The following is a 26,108-nucleotide window of genomic DNA, read 5'->3' as shown; positions in this document are numbered from 1 at the left end:
TCACCATCTGGCAGTCTTGACGGACGAATCTGGGTTTGTCGGATGCCAGGCGAATGCTACCTGCCCCAATGCATAGTGCCAACTGTAAGGTTGGTGGGGGAGAAACAATGGTCTGGGGCCGTTTTGCATGGTTCGGGCTAGACCCTTTAGTTCCAGTGAAGGGAAATATTAACACCACAGCATAAAATATTCTAGACAATTTTGTGATTCCAACTTTGTGGCAACAGTTTGGGGAAGGCCCTTTCCTGTTTCAGCATTACAATGCCCCCATGAACAAAACGAGGTCCATACAGAAAGGGTTTGTCTAGATTGGTGTGGAAGAACTCGATTGGCCTGTACAGAGCCCTGACCTCAACCACATCGAACACCTTTGAGATGAATTGGAACGCCGGCTGCGAGCCAGGCCTAAATACCCAACATCAGTGCCCTACCTCACTAATGCACTTGTGGCTGAATGGATGCAAGTCCCCACAGCACAGTTCCAACATCTAGTGGAAAGCCTTCAATACTTTTGGTCATGTAGTGTATATGTTCTAGTAGATCAGTAGGCAGAAGAGACATTTCTGTTCCTCACAAAAATGGACAACGTATCTATTCTATTATGAATGCTATTATTATATTCTGATAGCTAAAGGTCTCATGGTGCATTTACAATAACCACAACACATTTTTCTTTCATTTAACCTTTATTGCTGAGGAGTATTTCTTTCTGTAATAAATCCTAGGAGAAAAAAATTATTCTGATTGGCTGGGCCTGGCTCCCCAGTGGGTGGGCATGACTGCCAAGTGGATGGGCCTATGCCCTCCAAGGCCCACCCATGGCTGCACCCCTGCCCAGTCATGTAAAATCCATAGATTAGTGCCCAATTAATATTTTTTTATTGACTTATTTCCTTAGATGAACTGTAACTCAGTAAAAATGTAGAAATTGATGCATGTTGCGTTTATATTTTTGTTCAGTATAGAGTTGATTTGATTCTAAAAATTGTTTTTGTGACATGTGTTGTATACGTTTAGATTTTGAAAATATGTAAACATTGCCTAACTTTTTTTAATGAAAGGTTTTGATATTCCTGACGTCACTGAAAAGAACGCCAAAAAACGCTTTCCAGTACATTGCATCAGCCAGCAGAGGGCAGCTTTTACTGTCAACGAGACAGGCTATGTATCCATATGACAGGGCTGCCCCCACCACTCTTCCTGGAGATCTACCGTTCTGTAGGTTTTCAATCCAACCCTAACTTAACCTACATGATTCAGCTAGTTAAGGTCTTGGTGAACAGCTAATAAGAGAAATTAGAGTTGGGACTGAAAACCTACACGACGTAGAACTCCAGGAAGAAGGTTGGGCAGCCCTGACAAAGTAGTCTGATTCTCCTCTTCTTCTATTTACATAATGTCAGAAGACAGAAGAAGCTCATCTCATCTCTGCAGTATAGCTGTGTTCACCTAAAATGACACCTCTAATTTTGAGCCGGGACGCTGTCTGTTATGCGTTAGTGGCCAGTAAAGCAAACGCTTGATAAGACCAGGGTCATGTTCATTAGGCACCAAAAGGAAGAAAATGGACTGAAACTGGGAGGGACTACCTGGAGTTGTCCAATAAGAATCCTTCAGTTGTAAGTTCCATGGCAAACATTTTTTACAGTGTTTCCTGTTGGGTGTGCCCTAATGAACACCACCCAGGCCTTGAACCAAGTGCCTTACCCGTTCTCTTCGTGTAGCCATGGAAATCCCCATTTCCCTCTCTATTGTATTAGTGGTCAATTAATAATTATAGGTGGTGGTTAAATCTAATATAGCACACTGTTTACTGCAACAAATCTTTTTTGTAATAGAAGATATTAATTAATAATTCATCTTTATTACTGTTTAATTACCATTCTGCCATGGACTTTCTCGGGAGATACCTGATAATTACTGTAAAAGTCAAATAAAATGGCAAGAATATTTATTTATAAAAGATGCCAATTCAAGATAATGTTTTTGAAACATTTTTACTGAACCTCACATTAGAGTTGGTATACAATATAAATTAGGATAAATATATAAGTGGATTATTTTCATCAAACCTTTAAATTGCCATGAAACCACCTAAAATCAACGGATGTTTTACTCATTCCCATTCTGAACTGAAATGTGCACATAACTGAGATAGCATAGTGGCACACCATATCAAGATCACCCATCCCCCAAAACGTCATGTATCACATAACATGAAAAACACCTCATAATATAATCAGATATTATACTTCATTTTGAGGCTCTCTGATCACTAGTTTAGAACAATGCAACTACTGAAACAGTATTAATGGATTCATAATTTAATTCTATAAATAACTTCAATATAATTTGCTCAGTATAAGAACAACGCAAACAAAACCAGGGACAAATAAAGGGAAACTCATCACACAGTTTCATTCTGTCTTTTGAGAACGTAAAGAAGATTAAAGTCTTGAAACAACATTTAATGTGAAAGGAGTCCGATATGTAAAGTATTTCACCTACAAAAGGCAGAAAACATACCTAAACACACTGATGGAAGTTAATCACAACCCAGAACATTACTATATACTTAAGAAAGATAGTTAACATTTCACATGCTACTGAAACACTGTAGCTATTTTAGTACACAGTCATTGTCTTATATCAGATGATGATTCCGCCTGCACCGATAAGCTTCAGAGCCTGTGACAGAGGTTACACAACAGGTGACAGTCCATTATATTCATTCTACCTCCCCCTCGTCCTCGCTGCCTGAGCCTTGCTGTTGTTGTTGATCTTGTTGTTCTTTTTTATGTTCTTGTTGTTGTTCTTGTTGTTGTGGTTCTAGACGTAGTTGTGTTTGTAGGTGTAGTTGTTGTCCCTGTGGTATCTGGTCTCTCATTCGTCGCAGGTCGCCAGAATTCATCTGTGTCATCGAACCATCAATCCCCAGCATCATTGGCTGGATAATATTGGACCTGAAAGATAGAAAAGTCTCAACTGAAAAGACATGTATGAAGATTCATTATTCCAATACATATGGCTGCAGTGCTGTGATCATTACTGTGTATTACTGATAATATTACATGTTTACATTGTATTGAACATCACTATTGTTAGGAAAGGAGGTAGTGGATTAAGCAACAGGTAGACAGTCTATTTCCACATTTCCAAAGTCATTTTCCACATGTCAACAGTCCATTTCCACATGTCAACAGTCCATATCCACATGTCAACAGTCCATATCCACATGTCAACAGTCCATATCCACATGTCAACAGTCCATATCCACATGTCAACAGTCCATATCCACATGTCAACAGTCCATATCCACATGTCAACAGTCCATTCCCACATGTCAACAGTCCATTCCCACATGTCAACAGTCCATTTCCACATGTCTACAGTCCATTTCCACATGTCTACAGTCCATTTCCACATGTCTACAGTCCATTTCCACATGTCTACAGTCCATTTCCACATGTCTACAGTCCTTTTCCACATTTCCAAAGTCATTTTCCACATGTCAACAGTCCATTTCCACATGTCTACAGTCCATTTCCACATGTCTTCAGTCCATTTCCACATGTCTACAGTCCATTTCCACATGTCTACAGTCCATTTCCACATGTCTACAGTCCATTTCCAAATGTCTACAGTCCATTTCCAAATGTCTACAGTCTATTTCCACATGTCAACAGTCCATTTCCACATGTCTACAGTCCATTTCCACATGTCTACAGTCCATTTCCACATGTCTACAGTCCATTTCCACATGTCTACAGTCCATTTCCACATTTCCAAAATCATTTTCCACATGTCTACAGTCCATTTCCACATGTCAACAGTCCATTTCCACATGTCAACAGTCCATTTCCACATGTCAACAGTCCATTTCCACATGTCAACAGTCCATTTCCACATGTCAACAGTCCATTTCCACATGTCAACAGTCCATTTCCACATGTCTACAGTCCATTTCCACATGTCTACAGTCCATTTCCACATGTCTACAGTCCATTTCCACATGTCTACAGTCCATTTCCACATGTCTACAGTCCATTTCCACATGTCTACAGTCCTTTTCCACATTTCCAAAGTCATTTTCCACATGTCAACAGTCCATTTCCACATGTCTACAGTCCATTTCCACATGTCTACAGTCCATTTCCACATGTCAACAGTCCATTTCCACATGTCAACAGTCCATTTCCACATGTCAACAGTCCATTTCCACATGTCAACAGTCCATTTCCACATGTCAACAGTCCATTTCCACATGTCTACAGTCCATTTCCACATGTCTACAGTCCATTTCCACATGTCTACAGTCCATTTCCACATGTCTACAGTCCATTTCCACATGTCTACAGTCCATTTCCACATGTCTACAGTCCTTTTCCACATTTCCAAAGTCATTTTCCACATGTCAACAGTCCATTTCCACATGTCTACAGTCCATTTCCACATGTCTACAGTCCATTTCCACATGTCAACAGTACATTTCCAAAGTCATTTTCCACATGTCTACAGTCCATTTCCACATGTCAACAGTCCATTTCCACATGTCTACAGTCCATTTCCACATGTCTACAGTCCATTTCCACATGTCTACAGTCCATTTCCACATGTCTACAGTCCATTTCCACATGTCTACAGTCCATTTCCACATGTCTACAGTCCATTTCCACATGTCTACAGTCCATTTCCACATGTCAACAGTCCATTTCCAAATGTCTACAGTCCATTTCCACATGTCTACAGTCCATTTCCACATGTCTACAGTCCATTTCCACATGTCTACAGTCCATTTCCACATTTCCAAAATCATTTTCCACATGTCAACAGTCCATTTCCACATGTCAACAGTCCATTTCCACATGTCAACAGTCCATTTCCACATGTCAACAGTCCATTTCCACATGTCAACAGTCCATTTCCACATGTCAACAGTCCATTTCCACATGTCTACAGTCCTTTTCCACATGTCTACAGTCCTTTTCAACATGTCTACAGTCCTTTTCCACATTTCCACAGTCCATTTCCACATGTCAACAGTCCATTTCCACATGTCTACAGTCCATTTCCACATTTCCAAAGTAATTTTCCACATGTCAACAGTCCATTTCCACATGTCTACAGTCCCTTTCCACATGTCTACAGTCCCTTTCCACATGTCAACAGTCCATTTCCACATGTCAACAGTCCATTTCCACATGTCAACAGTCCATTTCCACATGTCAACAGTCCATTTCCACATGTCAACAGTCCATTTCCACATGTCAACAGTCCATTTCCACATGTCAATAGTCCATTTCCACATGGCAACAGTCATTTTCGCATGTCAACAGTCATTTTCACATGTCAACAGTCATTTTCACATGTCAACAGTCATTTTCACATGTCAACAGTCCATTTCCACATGTCTACAGTCCATTTCCAGATTATAGTCTGCTAACCAGTTTTATGACACTATGTTGCACAATCGTACATGTTAGCTGTTCTTTTAGGGGGTAGATCAACTTTAATATTGCAGATAGATTGTAGCTTCCATCAATGTAATTATCTGCAATATTTCCAATCCCCCATATATCTCTAAAATAAATATCTATATATATACACTCTGTTAGCTGTTGGTAACAGCTCCTGCCTCAGCTCATTAATGATGCATGAACCACAGTGGGAAGGGAAGCGATGAGGACACCTGCTGGGAGCCTGTGGCACTGCTGTAGTGAGCTATCTGTGTCTGTGGCCCTGTTCCAATAAATGCATCCTTCCTTTCGTTGTTCTTTAGAGTAATCCCTGATCTCACACGACTGGGTTGCTGTAGGATATCTAGCGGAGTCCTGGGTTTCACCTATCCAACCATTTCAGATCAGCGATTAGGCTACTTTGAAAATGCATCTTTACCTGGAGAGCTTATCAAACATGTTGACCAGCTTCATGGCCTCCAGCTCCTTCTGTTCCTCTGTCATTCCCTCCATGGGGTTGGGCTGCTCATCCTCCACTCTGCCTGTAACAGGGTTAATTCTGGCCAGGACAGAGAACACAATGCTACTCATTCTGAATAAGGCCAAGGTGGCCGAAACTAAATGTCAATGATTTTTAACTATTCTAAATAGGGCAGGTATGCATTAATTTCAAGCGCGAAACTGTGTCTGTTTCCCCCAAGGACAGAGAACAGAGCAGGGCTCCATTATTAATAAACTTCAATTCAACTCACTGAGTTTTGTCCATTATTAATAAAGTTAAATTCAACTCACTGAGATTTGACCATTATTAATAAAGTTAAATTCAACTCACTGAGATTTGTCCATTATTAATAAAGTTAAATTCAACTCACTGAGTTTTGTCCATTATTAATAAAGTTAAATTCAACTCACTGAGATTTGGCCTCACGGTACTCTTCTGTGTCACTGTCCTCATCCTCAGAATAGACGCCTGGGTTGCCCCCCCCTCGCAGAAGCCCCCGGGCGGCCAGGAGACCCGCTGCATTGCCATAGCCTGTGTACTTAATGAACCTGGACACTGCACAGGATGGAAATAGGGTGGAAGGGGGTGTTGATGGGGGAGAATAATTATATTACAAATCCTATAGTTTCCTTATTATGGTAGTTACCATACTTCCAAATCTGGTTCATCACTCGGCTATTGAGAAAGCCAGAAATCAAGGTTCCTACTATGATGGACAACAGTGAACAACACAGCAATAGAGGGTACACACTTCAGGGCTTTATGAATTGTAGAAAATGAGAAAGCAGAGGAAAACACCACCACTCACCACTTTCTTTGCACAGGACGAATAGGAACTCTGCTGCACAGTTCTTGACATCAGTGTCAATGTTGGTCATCAGGCGAACAAGCTTGTTGCGAAGGGCGTTCCCCACTTCTGGTAGATTCTTCACGTCCCGCAGAGGAGGGAGTACCTACACATACACACGCACACACACAAATGAAGAACCAACTCAATGGGACATTCAGTAATTGACATGCAATTGGATGAATGATGAGATGAAACGTCCAATCACCTACCTTCATCCTGAGGAACTTCCTGGTCTCCCTGTGGATGCGGGCGCTCTCAGTCAGCAGGTTAAGAGAGGGGAGCATGGTCTCCTTCAGTTTCTTGCCCTGGAAACCCACACACATAACTGTTATTAGACAGATAATACAACAACCTCTTCAGCTAGCAGCTAGACCCACACCGACCGATATGGTGGGTGTTACTTGACAGATATTATCAAAGTCTCTCACAAGATTTGGTTCTGCGTGCCGAGATGAATTATTGCCATGTCTCTTATGGATGAGACTAGACTGTTTCATTACTGAGGCCTTCCAGCTGTGTCCTGGTTGTTTAGCCATATCCCCAAAGACACTGGTGTGCCTTCCGGAACACCCTCGTGGCAACCTCCTTCAAGAACAACATCCCAGTTGGAGAGGTAATCATATCCCATCCACACAGCCAGACACCCTCTGCAGGGACATTATTACATCCCCTTTAATACCTGGATGGCACACAGAGCAGCTCCAGGACCAAAGACTCTACAAGAGATGGCAATAAACTGATACACACTAATGCACGTCCAAACAATGTGTGTATGCAACTGTTTATGCCACCTTTATGAAAACACGTTGTCTATGTAATGCCGGTTAGAGTTTTCCTTCATTCCATTTTAGGGCACCGTAAACTACGCCCACTGACCGTTGAGCTTTCATCCATTAGTTCTGCCATCAGAACAAGATTGAAATCTCCACTGAGCATTTCTAACGGCATCTCAACCTGCTGTTGAGGGTTAAAACCCAGCTCACCCTGTCTAGCCTCTTCTCCATGTACTCCAGGAGCATGTTGACTGCGTCCATGTTGACCCCCATGTATTCTATTGAGCCCTGCTGAACCTTGGGCATCAGCAGCACATCCAGACAGGACAGAGGGAGGTTCCCCAGTAGGTTCAGTGAATGACTGCAGCCCAGGAGAAACACAAAGGGTTATCACAGGACACAGTTTAGCTGAGGTCGAAAACTCAATTCCTGGAGGGCAAAGTGTCATCAGGGATTCGCTGCTCCCTTACTTGATTGAATAATTAAGGTCAATCTGGTCATCACCTGGCTGTCTAGGCCTTAATTGGACACAAATTGAAAGGAAATAACAAAACCAGCAGTGACATGGGACAGCCCTCCAGGAAGTGAGTTTGACACCCCTGATTTAGGTTCAGAAGCCTTTACTAAGATAATAAGACCTGTTACCTGTGAAACTCCTCTGTGTAGTCCTGTGCGTCAGCGCTGCTCATCAGACAGTGTCTAAGGATGGCTCCCAGGTGTCTGAACGCCGCTGCCTCCTCCTATAGGTTCAGCAGAGGAACTGTGATTATCATTATATTGATGTATGTAAACAACACTATGCAAAGTTTACAGTATACAGTAATATGCTATGGTGGACAGGGTTAGAGCCAATTCCATTTCAATTCAGTTTACCTCTTGCATTGATGAAATTGACCCAAACCCTGATGGCGGATCCACTCTCTAGTGCTCACCTCGTCCACCTCCCGGCGGTTGGCATCGTAGGTGATATTGAAGAGGATCTTGAGGATCTCCATGGCTCTCTCGATCTTCTCCCGGCTGAGTGGGGGCATTTCGGCCGGTTCCTCAGAGTCCGGATCGACCTCCACCCCGGCCCGCCCCACCTCGAAGGTATCAGGCCAACACAGCCCCAATGTAGCATCCAGGTGGTTGGACAGCAGACTGACCCCCCGCAACTCCCTCAACAGCTGGGTTCGCATCGCCACACGCTGGGCGGTGAGAAGGAACATGAGGCGCAGGTCGAAGAACCTTACGTAGTGGTTCCACTGGTCCTCACCACACTGCTTGAGACGCTCCGCGATGCCAACAATCAGCTGCAAGTCCTGGCCCACCTGCACAGCCACCTTGGTTAAAGAAAGAGATATATTATTAGGAATGCATCCTAAATCACACTATTCATATTACAGTGCACTACTTTTGAATCTGGCCCCATATAAGTTATGTCCCAAATAACCCTCTATTCCCTATATAGTGCACTACTTTTGACCAAAGCCCTATAGACTCTGGTCAAAGTGTACTTTAAAGGGAACATGATGCCATTTGGAACACAGACTATATCATTATGGTGCAGGAATAAAAAGCTCTGGGGAGTAGTTACATACAGCATTCTCTATATTCGGACCTCTTATTTCTTTATCTAAATATTATTTTTGCCCAGCACCGTCCGGTATTCCCCAGTGTGGTTAAGCCTATATCATCACATCACCCTGTTTTTTAATCCACCTTGTTGTGCAAGCAGATGTTGCAGATGCTCTTCAGCGCCTCTACGATAATCTCCAGGTCCGGGTTCTCAGCGAAAGGGACGAGGACCACGCCGCCCTCGCAGTCCACGTTGCCGTGGGAGATTGCGATGCCAGCGTGCCGGCTGAGGGTCTGCATGGCTGTGTGCGTGATGAAGGGTGCCACGTTGTTCTTGTCACGTGACAGGATGCGGATGGTCTCCAGACAGGCAAGCTGGCAGGACGGTTGGAGGTCTCGCTCCAGGAAGCCCAGCACTAGCTCTCCTAACCTCTGAGGACACAGGTGGGCCAAAGAGACAGCATCACTAGACCTAACTACTCAGTATGCAAGTATGACGACACTGCCAAACGTTTCTATACCAACGAGGTGCTTGTCTGTGTAACTAAAGTACATGCATGTCAGTACAGTCCCAAACAGGCCTTTCCCCATCTCCAGAGGAGAGGATGGGATGGGAAATTGCTTATTTTCATGAGATTCAACATCAATGGGGAATAGGTGTTTAGGAGGTTCTTCCACTAGTTCTGCATAAGGTATAGGTTTTAAGTTCCAGAAAGTCCTCTGTTTGGGCTTAAAACTGTAAAAATAGACCAAGTCAGAATCAAAGCCACCAAGCTACACTGTGATCTGTGAGTAACAACAATCATTTAATCATCAGAGACTATCTCTTCCTTTCTAGAGATATTGCAGTAACACCCTATAAAAAGCCTTTTAATAATACACACACACACGATGCCTCTGACAAAGAACTGTCTCGTTTGACTGATATGATGACGGGAAACAGTCTAAATCAAATCTCTGCATGTCTGTGGGCCGTGATAGTGACTGGCAGCTGTCTGCACAAAAGCTGCCACACTGGGACAAGCTTGGACATATTATTCACTGGGGTCTCAGATGCTTCCAATATACATAAATAAAGTACAAATGCCAAGTAATCAATAGCCAGTATATTTGAATGCCATCATTGTGAATGCCAAGTAATCAATAGCCAGTATATTTGAATGCCATCATTGTGAATTTGAATCAATCTAAATCAAATTAAGAGTTGAAAGTAGACTACAGTCCAGCATTGCTTTGTCATTATGAAGGTAGACTACAGTCCAGCATCGCTTTGTCATTATGAAGGTAGACTACAGTCCAGCATTGCTTTGTCATTATGAAGGTAGACTACAGTCCAGCATTGCTTTGTCATTATGAAAGTAGACTACAGTCCAGCATTGCTTTGTCATTATGAAGGTAGACTACAGTCCAGCATTGCTTTGTCATTATGAAAGTAGACTACAGTCCAGCATTGCTTTGTCATTATGAAGGTAGACTACAGTCCAGCATTGCTTTGTCATTATGAAAGTAGACTACAGTCCAGCATTGCTTTGTCATTATGAAGGTAGACTACAGTCCAGCATTGCTTTGTCATTATGAAGGTAGACTACAGTCCAGCATTGCTTTGTCATTATGAAAGTAGACTACAGTCCAGCATTGCTTTGTCATTATGAAGGTAGACTACAGTCCAGCATTGCTTTGTCATTATGAAAGTAGACTACAGTCCAGCATTGCTTTGTCATTATGAAGGTAGACTACAGTCCAGCATTGCTTTGTCATTATGAAAGTAGACTACAGTCCAGCATTGCTTTGTCATTATGAAGGTAGACTACAGTCCAGCATTGCTTTGTCATTATGAAAGTAGACTACAGTCCAGCATTGCTTTGTCATTATGAAGGTAGACTACAGTCCAGCATTGCTTTGTCATTATGAAAGTAGACTACAGTCCAGCATTGCTTTGTCATTATGAAGGTAGACTACAGTCCAGTATTGCTTTGTCATTATGAAAGTAGACTACAGTCCAGCATTGCTTTGTCATTATGAAGGTAGACTACAGTCCAGCATTGCTTTGTCATTATGAAAGTAGACTACAGTCCAGCATTGCTTTGTCATTATGAAAGTAGACTACAGTCCAGCATTGCTTTGTCATTATGAAGGTAGACTACAGTCCAGCATCGCTTTGTCATTATGAAGGTAGACTACAGTCCAGCATTGCTTTGTCATTATGAAGGTAGACTACAGTCCAGCATTGCTTTGTCATTATGAAAGTAGACTACAGTCCAGCATTGCTTTGTCATTATGAAGGTAGACTACAGTCCAGCATTGCTTTGTCATTATGAAAGTAGACTACAGTCCAGCATTGCTTTGTCATTATGAAGGTAGACTACAGTCCAGCATTGCTTTGTCATTATGAAAGTAGACTACAGTCCAGCATTGCTTTGTCATTATGAAGGTAGACTACAGTCCAGCATTGCTTTGTCATTATGAAAGTAGACTACAGTCCAGCAGTGCTTTGTCATTATGAAGGTAGACTACAGTCCAGCATTGCTTTGTCATTATGAAAGTAGACTACAGTCCAGCATTGCTTTGTCATTATGAAGGTAGACTACAGTCCAGTATTGCTTTGTCATTATGAAAGTAGACTACAGTCCAGCATTGCTTTGTCATTATGAAGGTAGACTACAGTCCAGCATTGCTTTGTCATTATGAAAGTAGACTACAGTCCAGCATTGCTTTGTCATTATGAAAGTAGACTACAGTCCAGCATCGCTTTGTCATTATGAAAGTAGACTACAGTCCAGCATTGCTTTGTCATTATGAAGGTAGACTACAGTCCAGCATTGCTTTGTCATTATGAAGGTAGACTACAGTCCAGCATTGCTTTGTCATTATGAAGGTAGACTACAGTCCAGCATTGCTTTGTCATTATGAAGGTAGACTACAGTCCAGCATTGCTTTGTCATTATGAAGGTAGACTACAGTCCAGCATTGCTTTGTCATTATGAAGGTAGACTACAGTCCAGCATTGCTTTGTCATTATGAAAGTAGACTACAGTCCAGCATTGCTTTGTCATTATGAAAGTAGACTACAGTCCAGCATTGCTTTGTCATTATGAAGGTAGACTACAGTCCAGCATTGCTTTGTCATTATGAAGGTAGACTACAGTCCAGTATTGCTTTGTCATTATGAAGGTAGACTACAGTCCAGCATTGCTTTGTCATTATGAAAATAGACTACAGTCCAGCATTGCTTTGTCATTATGAAGGTAGACTACAGTCCAGCATTGCTTTGTCATTATGAAAGTAGACTACAGTCCAGCATTGCTTTGTCATTATGAAAGTAGACTACAGTCCAGCATTGCTTTGTCATTATGAAGGTAGACTACAGTCCAGCATTGCTTTGTCATTATGAAGGTAGACTACAGTCCAGCATTGCTTTGTCATTATGAAGGTAGACTACAGTCCAGCATTGCTTTGTCATTATGAAAGTAGACTACAGTCCAGCATTGCTTTGTCATTATGAAAGTAGACTACAGTCCAGCATTGCTTTGTCATTATGAAGGTAGACTACAGTCCAGCATTGCTTTGTCATTATGAAGGTAGACTACAGTCCAGTATTGCTTTGTCATTATGAAGGTAGACTACTGTCCAGCATTGCTTTGTCATTATGAAAGTAGACTACAGTCCAGCATTGCTTTGTCATTATGAAGGTAGACTACAGTCCAGCATCGCTTTGTCATTATGAAGGTAGACTACAGTCCAGCATTGCTTTGTCATTATGAAGGTAGACTACAGTCCAGCATTGCTTTGTCATTATGAAGGTAGACTACAGTCCAGTATTGCTTTGTCATTATGAAAGTAGACTACAGTCCAGCATCGCTTTGTCATTATGAAGGTAGACTACAGTCCAGCATTGCTTTGTCATTATGAAAGTAGACTACAGTCCAGCATTGCTTTGTCATTATGAAGGTAGACTACAGTCCAGCATTGCTTTGTCATTATGAAGGTAGACTACAGTCCAGCATTGCTTTGTCATTATGAAAGTAGACTACAGTCCAGCATTGCTTTGTCATTATGAAGGTAGACTACAGTCCAGCATTGCTTTGTCATTATGAAGGTAGACTACAGTCCAGCATTGCTTTGTCATTATGAAGGTAGACTACAGTCCAGTATTGCTTTGTCATTATGAAAGTAGACTACAGTCCAGCATTGCTTTGTCATTATGAAGGTAGACTACAGTCCAGCATTGCTTTGTCATTATGAAAATAGACTACAGTCCAGCATTGCTTTGTCATTATGAAGGTAGACTACAGTCCAGCATTGCTTTGTCATTATGAAAGTAGACTACAGTCCAGTATTGCTTTGTCATTATGAAGGTAGACTACAGTCCAGCATTGCTTTGTCATTATGAAGGTAGACTACTGTCCAGTATTGCTTTGTCATTATGAAAGTAGACTACAGTCCAGCATTGCTTTGTCATTATGAAGGTAGACTACAGTCCAGCATTGCTTTGTCATTATGAAGGTAGACTACAGTCCAGCATTGCTTTGTCATTATGAAGGTAGACTACAGTCCAGTATTGCTTTGTCATTATGAAAGTAGACTACAGTCCAGTATTGCTTTGTCATTATGAAAGTAGACTACAGTCCAGCATTGCTTTGTCATTATGAAGGTAGACTACAGTCCAGCATTGCTTTGTCATTATGAAGGTAGACTACAGTCCAGTATTGCTTTGTCATTATGAAGGTAGACTACAGTCCAGCATTGCTTTGTCATTATGAAGGTAGACTACAGTCCAGCATTGCTTTGTCATTATGAAGGTAGACTACAGTCCAGCATTGCTTTGTCATTATGAAAGTAGACTACAGTCCAGCATTGCTTTGTCATTATGAAAGTAGACTACAGTCCAGCATTGCTTTGTCATTATGAAGGTAGACTACAGTCCAGCATTGCTTTGTCATTATGAAGGTAGACTACAGTCCAGCATTGCTTTGTCATTATGAAGGTAGACTACAGTCCAGCATTGCTTTGTCATTATGAAGGTAGACTACAGTCCAGCATTGCTTTGTCATTATGAAGGTAGACTACAGTCCAGCATTGCTTTGTCATTATGAAAGTAGACTACAGTCCAGCATTGCTTTGTCATTATGAAGGTAGACTACAGTCCAGCATTGCTTTGTCATTATGAAGGTAGACTACTGTCCAGCATTGCTTTGTCATTATGAAAGTAGACTACAGTCCAGCATTGCTTTGTCATTATGAAGGTAGACTACAGTCCAGCATTGCTTTGTCATTATGAAGGTAGACTACAGTCCAGCATTGCTTTGTCATTATGAAGGTAGACTACAGTCCAGCATTGCTTTGTCATTATGAAAGTAGACTACAGTCCAGCATTGCTTTGTCATTATGAAGGTAGACTACAGTCCAGCATCGCTTTGTCATTATGAAAGTAGACTACAGTCCAGCATCGCTTTGTCATTATGAAAATAGACTACAGTCCAGCATTGCTTTGTCATTATGAAAATAGACTACAGTCCAGCATTGCTTTGTCATTATGAAAATAGACTACAGTCCAGCATTGCTTTGTCATTATGAAAATAGACTACAGTCCAGCATTGCTTTGTCATTATGAAAGTAGACTACAGTCCAGCATTGCTTTGTCATTATGAAAGTAGACTACAGTCCAGCATTGCTTTGTCATTATGAAAGTAGACTACAGTCCAGCATTGCTTTGTCATTATGAAAGTAGACTACAGTCCAGCATTGCTTTGTCATTATGAAAGTAGACTACAGTCCAGCATTGCTTTGTCATTATGAAGGTAGACTACAGTCCAGCATTGCTTTGTCATTATGAAGGTAGACTACAGTCCAGCATTGCTTTGTCATTATGAAAGTAGACTACAGTCCAGCATTGCTTTGTCATTATGAAAGTAGACTACAGTCCAGCATTGCTTTGTCATTATGAAAGTAGACTACAGTCCAGCATTGCTTTGTCATTATGAAGGTAGACTACAGTCCAGCATTGCTTTGTCATTATGAAGGTAGACTACAGTCCAGCATTGCTTTGTCATTATGAAAGTAGACTACAGTCCAGCATTGCTTTGTCATTATGAAAGTAGACTACAGTCCAGCATTGCTTTGTCATTATGAAAGTAGACTACAGTCCAGCATTGCTTTGTCATTATGAAAGTAGACTACAGTCCAGCATTGCTTTGTCATTATGAAAGTAGACTACAGTCCAGCATTGCTTTGTCATTATGAAGGTAGACTACAGTCCAGTATTGCTTTGTCATTATGAAAGTAGACTACAGTCCAGTATTGCTTTGTCATTATGAAGGTAGACTACAGTCCAGTATTGCTTTGTCATTATGAAGGTAGACTACAGTCCAGCATTGCTTTGTCATTATGAAGGTAGACTACAGTCCAGCATTGCTTTGTCATTATGAAAGTAGACTACTGTCCAGCATTGCTTTGTCATTATGAAAATAGACTACAGTCCAGCATTGCTTTGTCATTATGAAGGTAGACTACTGTCCAGCATTGCTTTGTCATTATGAAGGTAGACTACTGTCCAGCATTGCTTTGTCATTATGAAAGTAGACTACAGTCCAGCATTGCTTTGTCATTATGAAAGTAGACTACAGTCCAGCATTGCTTTGTCATTATGAAAGTAGACTACAGTCCAGCATTGCTTTGTCATTATGAAAGTAGACTACAGTCCAGCATTGCTTTGTCATTATGAAGGTAGACTACAGTCCAGCATTGCTTTGTCATTATGAAGGTAGACTACTGTCCAGCATTGCTTTGTCATTATGAAGGTAGACTACTGTCCAGCATTGCTTTGTCATTATGAAGGTAGACTACTGTCCAGCATTGCTTTGTCATTATGAAGGTAGACTACAGTCCAGCATTGCTTTGTCATTATGAAAGTAGACTACAGTCCAGCATTGCTTTGTCATTATGAAGGTAGACTACAGTCCAGCATTGCTTTGTCATTATGAAGGTAGACTACAGTCCAGCATTGCTTTGTCATTATGAAGGTAGACTACAGTCCAGCATTGTTTTGTCATTATGAAGGTAGACTACAGTCCAGTATTGCTTTGTCATTATGAAAGTAGACTACAGTCCAGCATTGCTTTGTCATTATGAAGGTAGACTACAGTCCAGCATTGCTTTGTCATTATGAAAGTAGACTACAGTCCAGCATTGCTTTGTCATTATGAAAGTAGACTACAGTCCAGCATTGCTTTGTCATTATGAAGGTAGACTACTGTCCAGCATTGCTTTGTCATTATGAAGGTAGACTACTGTCCAGCATTGCTTTGTCATTATGAAAGTAGACTACAGTCCAGCATTGCTTTGTCATTATGAAGGTAGACTACAGTCCAGCATTGCTTTGTCATTATGAAAGTAGACTACAGTCCAGTATTGCTTTGTCATTATGAAAGTAGACTACAGTCCAGCATTGCTTTGTCATTATGAAAGTAGACTACAGTCCAGCATTGCTTTGTCATTATGAAGGTAGACTACAGTCCAGCATTGCTTTGTCATTATGAAGGTAGACTACTGTCCAGCATTGCTTTGTCATTATGAAAGTAGACTACAGTCCAGCATTGCTTTGTCATTATGAAAGTAGACTACAGTCCAGCATTGCTTTGTCATTATGAAGGTAGACTACTGTCCAGCATTGCTTTGTCATTATGAAAGTAGACTACAGTCCAGCATTGCTTTGTCATTATGAAGGTAGACTACAGTCCAGTATTGCTTTGTCATTATGAAAGTAGACTACAGTCCAGCATTGCTTTGTCATTATGAAGGTAGACTACAGTCCAGTATTGCTTTGTCATTATGAAAGTAGACTACAGTCCAGTATTGCTTTGTCATTATGAAGGTAGACTACAGTCCAGTATTGCTTTGTCATTATGAAAGTAGACTACAGTCCAGTATTGCTTTGTCATTATGAAGGTAGACTACAGTCCAGCATTGCTTTGTCATTATGAAAGTAGACTACAGTCCAGTATTGCTTTGTCATTATGAAGGTAGACTACAGTCCAGCATTGCTTTGTCATTATGAAAGTAGACTACTGTCCAGCATTGCTTTGTCATTATGAAGGTAGACTACAGTCCAGTATTGCTTTGTCATTATGAAGGTAGACTACAGTCCAGTATTGCTTTGTCATTATGCAAGTAGACTACAGTCCAGCATTGCTTTGTCATTATGAAAGTAGACTACTGTCCAGCATTGCTTTGTCATTATGAAGGTAGACTACAGTCCAGTATTGCTTTGTCATTATGAAAGTAGACTACAGTCCAGCATTGCTTTGTCATTATGAAGGTAGACTACTGTCCAGCATTGCTTTGTCATTATGAAAGTAGACTACAGTCCAGCATTGCTTTGTCATTATGAAAGTAGACTACAGTCCAGCATTGCTTTGTCATTATGAAGGTAGACTACTGTCCAGCATTGCTTTGTCATTATGAAGGTAGACTACTGTCCAGCATTGCTTTGTCATTATGAAGGTAGACTACTGTCCAGTATTGCTTTGTCATTATGAAAGTAGACTACAGTCCAGCATTGCTTTGTCATTATGAAAGTAGACTACAGTCCAGCATTGCTTTGTCATTATGAAAGTAGACTACAGTCCAGCATTGCTTTGTCATTATGAAGGTAGACTACTGTCCAGCATTGCTTTGTCATTATGAAAGTAGACTACAGTCCAGCATTGCTTTGTCATTATGAAGGTAGACTACAGTCCAGCATTGCTTTGTCATTATGAAGGTAGACTACAGTCCAGTATTGCTTTGTCATTATGAAGGTAGACTACAGTCCAGTATTGCTTTGTCATTATGAAAGTAGACTACAGTCCAGTATTGCTTTGTCATTATGAAGGTAGACTACAGTCCAGCATTGCTTTGTCATTATGAAAGTAGACTACAGTCCAGTATTGCTTTGTCATTATGAAGGTAGACTACAGTCCAGCATTGCTTTGTCATTATGAAAGTAGACTACTGTCCAGCATTGCTTTGTCATTATGAAGGTAGACTACAGTCCAGTATTGCTTTGTCATTATGAAGGTAGACTACAGTCCAGTATTGCTTTGTCATTATGAAAGTAGACTACAGTCCAGCATTGCTTTGTCATTATGAAAGTAGACTACTGTCCAGCATTGCTTTGTCATTATGAAGGTAGACTACAGTCCAGTATTGCTTTGTCATTATGAAAGTAGACTACAGTCCAGCATTGCTTTGTCATTATGAAGGTAGACTACTGTCCAGCATTGCTTTGTCATTATGAAAGTAGACTACAGTCCAGCATTGCTTTGTCATTATGAAAGTAGACTACAGTCCAGCATTGCTTTGTCATTATGAAGGTAGACTACTGTCCAGCATTGCTTTGTCATTATGAAGGTAGACTACTGTCCAGCATTGCTTTGTCATTATGAAGGTAGACTACTGTCCAGTATTGCTTTGTCATTATGAAAGTAGACTACAGTCCAGCATTGCTTTGTCATTATGAAAGTAGACTACAGTCCAGCATTGCTTTGTCATTATGAAAGTAGACTACAGTCCAGCATTGCTTTGTCATTATGAAGGTAGACTACTGTCCAGCATTGCTTTGTCATTATGAAAGTAGACTACAGTCCAGCATTGCTTTGTCATTATGAAGGTAGACTACAGTCCAGCATTGCTTTGTCATTATGAAGGTAGACTACTGTCCAGCATTGCTTTGTCATTATGAAGGTAGACTACTGTCCAGCATTGCTTTGTCATTATGAAAGTAGACTACAGTCCAGCATTGCTTTGTCATTATGAAGGTAGACTACTGTCCAGCATTGCTTTGTCATTATGAAGGTAGACTACAGTCCAGCATTGCTTTGTCATTATGAAGGTAGACTACAGTCCAGCATTGCTTTGTCATTATGAAGGTAGACTACAGTCCAGCATTGTTTTGTCATTATGAAGGTAGACTACAGTCCAGCATCGCTTTGTCATTATGAAGGTAGACTACAGTCCAGCATCGCTTTGTCATTATGAAGGTAGACTACAGTCCAGCATTGCTTTGTCATTATGAAGGTAGACTACAGTCCAGCTTTGTTTTGTCATTATGAAAGTAGACTACAGTCAAGCATCGCTTTGTCATTATGAAGGTAGACTACAGTCCAGCATCGCTTTGTCATTATGAAGGTAGACTACAGTCCAGCATCGCTTTGTCATTATGAAGGTAGACTACAGTCCAGCATCGCTTTGTCATTATGAAGGTAGACTACAGACCAGCATCGCTTTGTCATTATGAAGGTAGACTACAGTCCAGCATTGCTTTGTCATTATGAAGGTAGACTACAGTCCAGCTTTGTTTTGTCATTATGAAAGTAGACTACAGTCAAGCATCGATTTGTCAATATGAAGGTAGACTACAGTCTAGCATTTGTTTTGTCATTATGAAGGTAGACTACAGTCCAGCATTGCTATGTTATCGTCAGAAAGACACAGCATAACCCATCCATAACCAAGTAAAGTTCAGGATCATGAGTCTGTGCACGTCAGATGTTTTCCTGTCCCGATATAACACAGTGCACCCAGTGGGCCCTGAATGTCCTGAGGCAGTAAGTTAAAAGCTTCAGAAACAGAATTATAGCTGCCTAAGTCAGGAGTCTGGGCCATTTAGAATAGCTCCCAAATAGTACCCCATTCCCTCTGGTGTGCACTACTTTTGACCAGGGTTCTTGCCGAAAGTAGTGGACTTTGTAGGGAATAGGGTACCATTAGAACCCAGCGGATGTAGGTCTCACAGCATAATGTCTTTCCCTCCCCTTTGGGAGACAGAGTGAGGACGAGTCAGTTGTTGAATGCTGAGAATGATTGATGGTTGCTGCTCACTCAGCTTGCCTGTGCTCTGCTCTATACTTGAGGAAATTATGATAATGAGAATCGACAATACCCTCAATTAATTGCCTAAATAGCTTGCGTTGTGTGAGGTCTCCAGAGATAGCATGTGGCTACCCGAAATACATAGCTTTGAGGGAAACAACACAGCAAATGTAGGACATCAGATAAGAATGACATAATAGCTTGTAACTGGTTGTAACCAATTAGACTGAAGCAAGTCACAGAAACAAGTCACAGATAAAAGTCACAGATACATGTCACAGATCCCTATTTCTCCAAAACACAGTACATGAATGCACACTTCCTGTCGGTCAGGACTTCTCCAAGTAGCTCCAAACTGAAATAAATTCACCACGGAATAGTGGTTTTGTCCCAAATGGCCCCCTATTTCCTATTTAGTGCACTGCTTTAGACTGGAGCCCAATGGACCCTGATCAAAAGTAGTGCACTACATAGGGAATAGGGGGCCATTTGGGATACAACCAGTATCTGCTAAGTTCTCTCATAATGCCTTCTTTCAGATAGGATGCTGTGTCAACAGTGGACTAACCGCATCCCACATTTAACTTGACCATGGCATTGAGTAAACTTGACCATGGCATTGAGAACACTTGACCATGGCATTGAGAACACTTGACCATGGCATTGAGAACACTTGACCATGGCATTGAGAACACTTGACCATGGCATTGAGAACACTTGACCATGGCATTGAGGACACTTGACCATGGCATTGAGAACACTTGACCATGGCATTGAGAACACTTGACCATGGCATTGAGAACACTTGACCATGGCATTGAGAACTCTTGACCATGTCATTGAGAACACTTGACAATGGCATTGAGAAAACTTGACCAAATCATCTAGTCCAGGATATAATGGACAACTGCTGTTGATGATGGCCTATACTCCAGCAGTTGTAAGCCCTAAGTAAGTATTTGGCAATAACATTTGTGGAGAGGGACTATAACGTTACATACAGCTATGGACAGCATCTCCAAGGATCATCAAATGATATGGACTCTCAAATAAGTATGGGCTATATTTCAACACACCACGAGGAGCGATGGGCCTAAGTACATTTCAATATGTCAGTGATAAGACTGATAAACATAATTGTGATGGATATCAGACAACATGCTGTCAATAGTGGCAGAAGTGCAGCAGAACATGGGTGAGTCATCATCAACTAGCTGTGAAAACATCCAGGAAGAGGGTCTGATGCCCCTGTAGATGTAAAGACAATGTCTTGGTCACTTGCTGCAGGTTGTCTCTCATGAAAATAATTATATGTCTACTTCTACGAACCCAAAGTGTATTTCATGATATAATGTAACAACAATTAATAATTACTTACATTATGCCAAATGTCTAAATACATCATTAAGAATTGAAATAGTTGTAGAGATAAACTTTGGGTTGAAATATACTGAAACACTACCATTACACACGTATACCTCTTGTAACTTCCCATCCTAGAGTACAGGCACGCAAGAAGAAAGAGATGAAAGATGAAAAAGAGAGTTAGGGCGGAGGGGATTTGGTGAGACTGACCAGCATGGGTTATACTATACTCTATACAGTTTGGGGTGGCAGGGTAGCCTAGTGGTTAGAGTGTTGGCCTAGTAACCAAAAGGTTGAAAGTTCAAATCCCTGAGCTGACAAGGTACAAATCTGTTGTTCTGCCCCTGAACAGGCAATTAACCCACTGTTCTTAGGCTGTCATTGAAAATAAGAACTTGTTCTTATATGACTTGACTAGTTAAATAAAGGTTAAAAAAAAAATGGTTGATATCAACTTTGGTGTTTGGGCTGTATCTCACTGTGATTCTACATAATCCAGATTACAAGCAAACCGTAGATGTAAAAAAAACGGATAATGCCTCAACAAGGGAGATAGGGTTCCTTTTCAGACGTAGCCCATTCCCTAGATAGTGCACTACTTTTGACTAGGCCCCATAGGGATCCGGTCAAAAGAAGTGCACTACATAGGGAATAGGGTGCCGTTTCCAACACATCCATAGTAAAAAATAAACTCCGTACCTCTCTCTGCTCCTCTTCATCTGTGGTAAATGTGAAGCACTGGGTCATCTAGGAAGATACAAGAAAGTAAAGAATAAACATTATAAAACATTTCACAACAAAACAGCTACCCCAATACACTAGGAATTAGCATACAGTACAGTTGAGTAGAGTGCTCGTGTTCCAGTGGTGAGAGCTTTTGCCTTCTCTCTCTCTGTCTCTCTCTCTCTCTCTGAAAAGCAAGATCCATCATTGTTTTACTAAAAAACGAGAGCATATGGTACACTTCAGGGTGGAAGATTATTACAGTTTACCTACAGTAAGCCTGTTACTAGACCAACCCTTTGTTATGTTACAGTAAGCCTGTTACTAGACCAACCCTTTGTTACACTACAGTAAGCCTGTTACCAGACCAACCCTTTGTTATGTTACAGTAAGCCTGTTACCAGACCAACCCTTTGTTATGTTACAGTAAGCCTGTTACCAGACCAACCCTTTGTTACACTACAGTAAGCCTATTACCAGACCAACCCTTTGTTACACTACAGTAAGCCTGTTACCAGACCGATCCTTTGTTATGTTACAGTAAGCCTGGTACCAGACCAACCCTTTGTTATGCTACAGTAAGCCTGGTACCAGACCAACCCTTTGTTACACTACAGTAAGCCTGGTACCAGACCAACCCTTTGTTACACTACAGTAAGCCTGTTACTAGACCAACCCTTTGTTACACTACAGTAAGCCTGTTACCAGACCGATCCTTTGTTATGTTACAGTAAGCCTGTTACTAGACCAACTCTTTGTTATGTTACAGTAAGCCTGTTACCAGACCAACCCTTTGTTATGTTACAGTAAGCCTGTTACCAGACCAACCCTTTGTTATGTTACAGTAAGCCTGTTACCAGACCAACCCTTTGTTACACTACAGTAAGCCTGTTACCAGACCAACCCTTTGTTACACTACAGTAAGCCTGTTACCAGACCGATCCTTTGTTATGTTACAGTAAGCCTGTTACTAGACCAACCCTTTGTTATGTTACAGTAAGCCTGGTACCAGACCAACCCTTTGTTATGCTACAGTAAGCCTGGTACCAGACCAACCCTTTGTTACACTACAGTAAGCCTGTTACTAGACCAACCCTTTGATACACTACAGTAAGCCTGTTACCAGACCAACCCTTTGTTACACTACAGTAAGCCTGTTACCAGACCAACCCTTTGTTATGTTACAGTAAGCCTGGTACCAGACCAACCCTTTGTTACAATACAGTAAGCCTGTTACCAGACCAACCCTTTGTTACACTACAGTAAGCCTGTTACCAGACCAACCCTTTGTTACACTACAGTAAGCCTGTTACCAGACCAACCCTTTGTTATGCTACAGTAAGCCTGTTACTAGACAAACCCTTTGTTACACTACAGTAAGCCTGTTACCAGACCAACCCTTTGTTACACTACAGTAAGCCTGTTACCAGACCAACCCTTTGTTACACTACAGTAAGCCTGTTACCAGACCAACCCTTTGTTACACTACAGTAAGCCTGTTACCAGACCAACCCTTTGTTACACTACAGTAAGCCTGTTACCAGACCAACCCTTTGTAATGCTACAGTAAGCCTGGTACCAGACCAACCCTTTGTAATGTTACAGTAAGCCTGGTACCAGATCTGTTTGTGCCATCTTGCCAACTCATTGTCACTCATTGGCACACCAAACAATGGTTGCCATGACAATACCATTTGGAGTTGGAAAGAGAGCAGAAGCTGCCTGGGGGCCAGGCTAAAGCTACAGGATCAGATGAGAACCATTTAGATGGACAGGATTTGAAGGGCCTCAAAGCTTCAGGAATCTATTTGTGTTTCTCAGAAGACTTAATCCTGTTATGCCAATAGATACGAACCCACAGAAGTCTAGGTAGGGCTGACTACTGATGCTCGGTGTGTAGTCTCTGTGAGGTAACTCTGTCTAAGGAAAGACAAATCAAACAAGCATCACTCTAAACTATGACTCAATAAGTATTGACTCATTGGGATGAATTTGTAAAGCTGAATTGTTTCTGCATTGCCTTCAATCCAATTTGACTCAATTATGCCTGTTTCAAAGTCACATGTTAGTAATGGTCACATGGTATACATCTCTGCAGAGAAGTGTATGTTGTGAAAGGCACTTTGTGTGTGCAGGAACAGGATACTCATCCACTGCTGAGATATGGCCCTATCATTTTACTGATTCATTTGCAGTCAGACATCACATAAGGATGTCAGAATTGGGACTAATGTGTTCATCCACAGACATATGTAGGCTGAATACCTACTATAAATAATAATACAGTGGACTATGATGGGAATAATACAGTAAGATCACACACACACACACACACACACATACTCACACACACACACACAGTGGGGATTGTTGACTAAAGAGGGTTACAGGGTATGAGGTCGGTTGCCCAGGCAATGGCCTCCACAGAGTAGACTGAGCAGACAGCAGGGTGGTAACATAGAGATCCGATTAAATGATACTTATGGGTGGTAGTCTGAGGGTTAGGAAGGCTGATATATACTCAGTGTGTCTGCATATTGCTAGGCTTCCTTTAGCTTTCTCCTGCTATGATATCGTACAGATATCCCACAAATCAATGCCTGTAATGATATCGAGAGATAGAGAAAGATACTGTAGCCGTCCTATCCATGACAACAGCATGATGTGCACAAAATGCTACAATGCATGTTGATATATTTATGAATAGGCCTACAACAGATGTATTATGGCTGCTGGTGCTCAACTGACAGTTAGTTGACTGTCACACTGTAGTACCTAGCCTATGTAAGTGCGTGTGCGTTTATGCGTCGCTCCCCAAAATAACACTTATTATAAGAGCTCAGGACCTCTACGAGGTTGCAATTGATCATCAAAGTGTCATGACGTTACATTATCGTCAAAAGAGATGTTCAACCTTATTACTGTCAAATTACATAGGAATTCAACTTAGAAGAAAACATATTTCATACGGTACTTGATAACGATAACGACAACAATTTACCTTTTTATTGTACGTCTGCAGTGCCATCAATGCGGCATCTTGATCACCCGTTTCCATGTTTTCTATTATGGCATTTAAATCCATGTTAATTTTTGTTGTGTTCCCTGTACACCCGAATGTTTAGCGCCTCGCGGATGTCATGTACAGGGCTCTACCGTACTGATAGCTATATGCACATATGACTCTGAGTGATAGTCACTCGGCTCTGATCCTGGAACTCAAAAACCAGCGATGATAAGATTAGCGGAGGATTGCAAATTTACCACACAGCACCCTGGGATTTGTAGTTCCATTTCGGTAAACAGCATAATATGGAGATATTATTTACACAGAAGATGATATGGATTCGGAGAAAGTCATATAGAAATACGTATTTACAGCTAAACTCTAGACCAACACACCAGCACTCCTCCCAAACCCTATTTTACGCTGCTGCTACTCTCTATTTATCATGTATGCATAGTCACTATAACTATACATTAATATACATACTACCTCAAATGGCCTGACCAAAAAGTGCCCCAGCACATTGGCTACCTGGCTATCTGCATTGTGTTCCGCCACCCACCACCCGCCAACCCCTCTTTTACGCTACTGCTACTCTATGTTCATCATATATGCATAGTCACTTTAACCATATCTACATGTACATACTACCTCAATCAGCCTGACTAACTGGTGCCTGTATGTAGCCTCACTACTGTTATAGCCTCGCTACTGTTATAGCCTCACTGCTTTTATAGCCTCACTGCTTTTATACTACTGTTATAGCCTCGCTACTGTTATAGCCTCGCTACTGTTATAGCCTCACTACTGTTATAGCCTCACTACTTTTATAGCCTCACTACTTTTATAGCCTCACTACTTTTATAGCCTCACTACTGTTATTTTTCACTGTTATTTTAATGTTGTTTTTGTTTCTTTACTTACCTATTGTTCACATAATACCTTGTTTGCACTATTGGTTAGAGTCTGTAAGTAAGCATTTCACTGTAAGGTCTACACATCTTCTATTCGGCGCAAGTGACAAATA

General features: G+C 41.2%; 1 protein-coding gene across 2 annotated transcripts; it reads right to left on the bottom strand.

Annotated features, from left to right (window-relative positions):
• Nucleotides 1-1,978: 1,978 nt before the first annotated feature.
• ric8a (RIC8 guanine nucleotide exchange factor A) lies at nucleotides 1,979-25,330 on the bottom strand. Of its 2 annotated transcripts, XM_031802076.1 has the most exons (12): nucleotides 25,076-25,316; nucleotides 22,051-22,098; nucleotides 21,465-21,482; nucleotides 9,283-9,570; nucleotides 8,514-8,903; nucleotides 8,227-8,321; nucleotides 7,792-7,942; nucleotides 7,018-7,113; nucleotides 6,767-6,911; nucleotides 6,369-6,513; nucleotides 5,896-6,015; nucleotides 1,979-2,963 (listed from the first exon to the last, which is right to left on the bottom strand). In XM_031802076.1, the coding sequence occupies exons 1-12, from the start codon at nucleotides 25,157-25,159 to the stop codon at nucleotides 2,729-2,731; spliced, it is 1,815 nt and encodes a 604-aa protein (XP_031657936.1). In that variant the 5' UTR covers nucleotides 25,160-25,316; the 3' UTR covers nucleotides 1,979-2,728. The 2 variants fall into 2 exon arrangements, with proteins under 2 accessions (XP_031657936.1, XP_020311304.1); XM_020455715.2 differs by lacking the exon at nucleotides 21,465-21,482 and having other exon boundaries at nucleotides 25,076-25,330.
• Between the last annotated feature and the right edge of the window lie 778 nt (nucleotides 25,331-26,108).

This window comes from Oncorhynchus kisutch, linkage group LG22, assembly GCF_002021735.2.
Source record: "Oncorhynchus kisutch isolate 150728-3 linkage group LG22, Okis_V2, whole genome shotgun sequence".
NCBI classification, from domain to species: domain Eukaryota; kingdom Metazoa; phylum Chordata; class Actinopteri; order Salmoniformes; family Salmonidae; genus Oncorhynchus; species Oncorhynchus kisutch.
Note: the sequence above shows the minus strand (reverse complement) of the source record. Positions and strands in the feature narration are given on the sequence as shown.

Coding starts and splice junctions, on each gene's coding strand:
- ric8a (XM_031802076.1), bottom strand. CDS start 25,159: ATGGATTTAAATGCCATAATAGAAAACATGGAAACGGGTGATCAAGAT. Junction 6,016..6,368: donor TACCGTGAGGCCAAATCTCA/GTGAGTTGAATT, acceptor TGTCCTGGCCAG/AATTAACCCTGTTACAGGCA. Junction 2,964..5,895: donor ATGTTTGATAAGCTCTCCAG/GTAAAGATGCAT, acceptor TCTATCTTTCAG/GTCCAATATTATCCAGCCAA.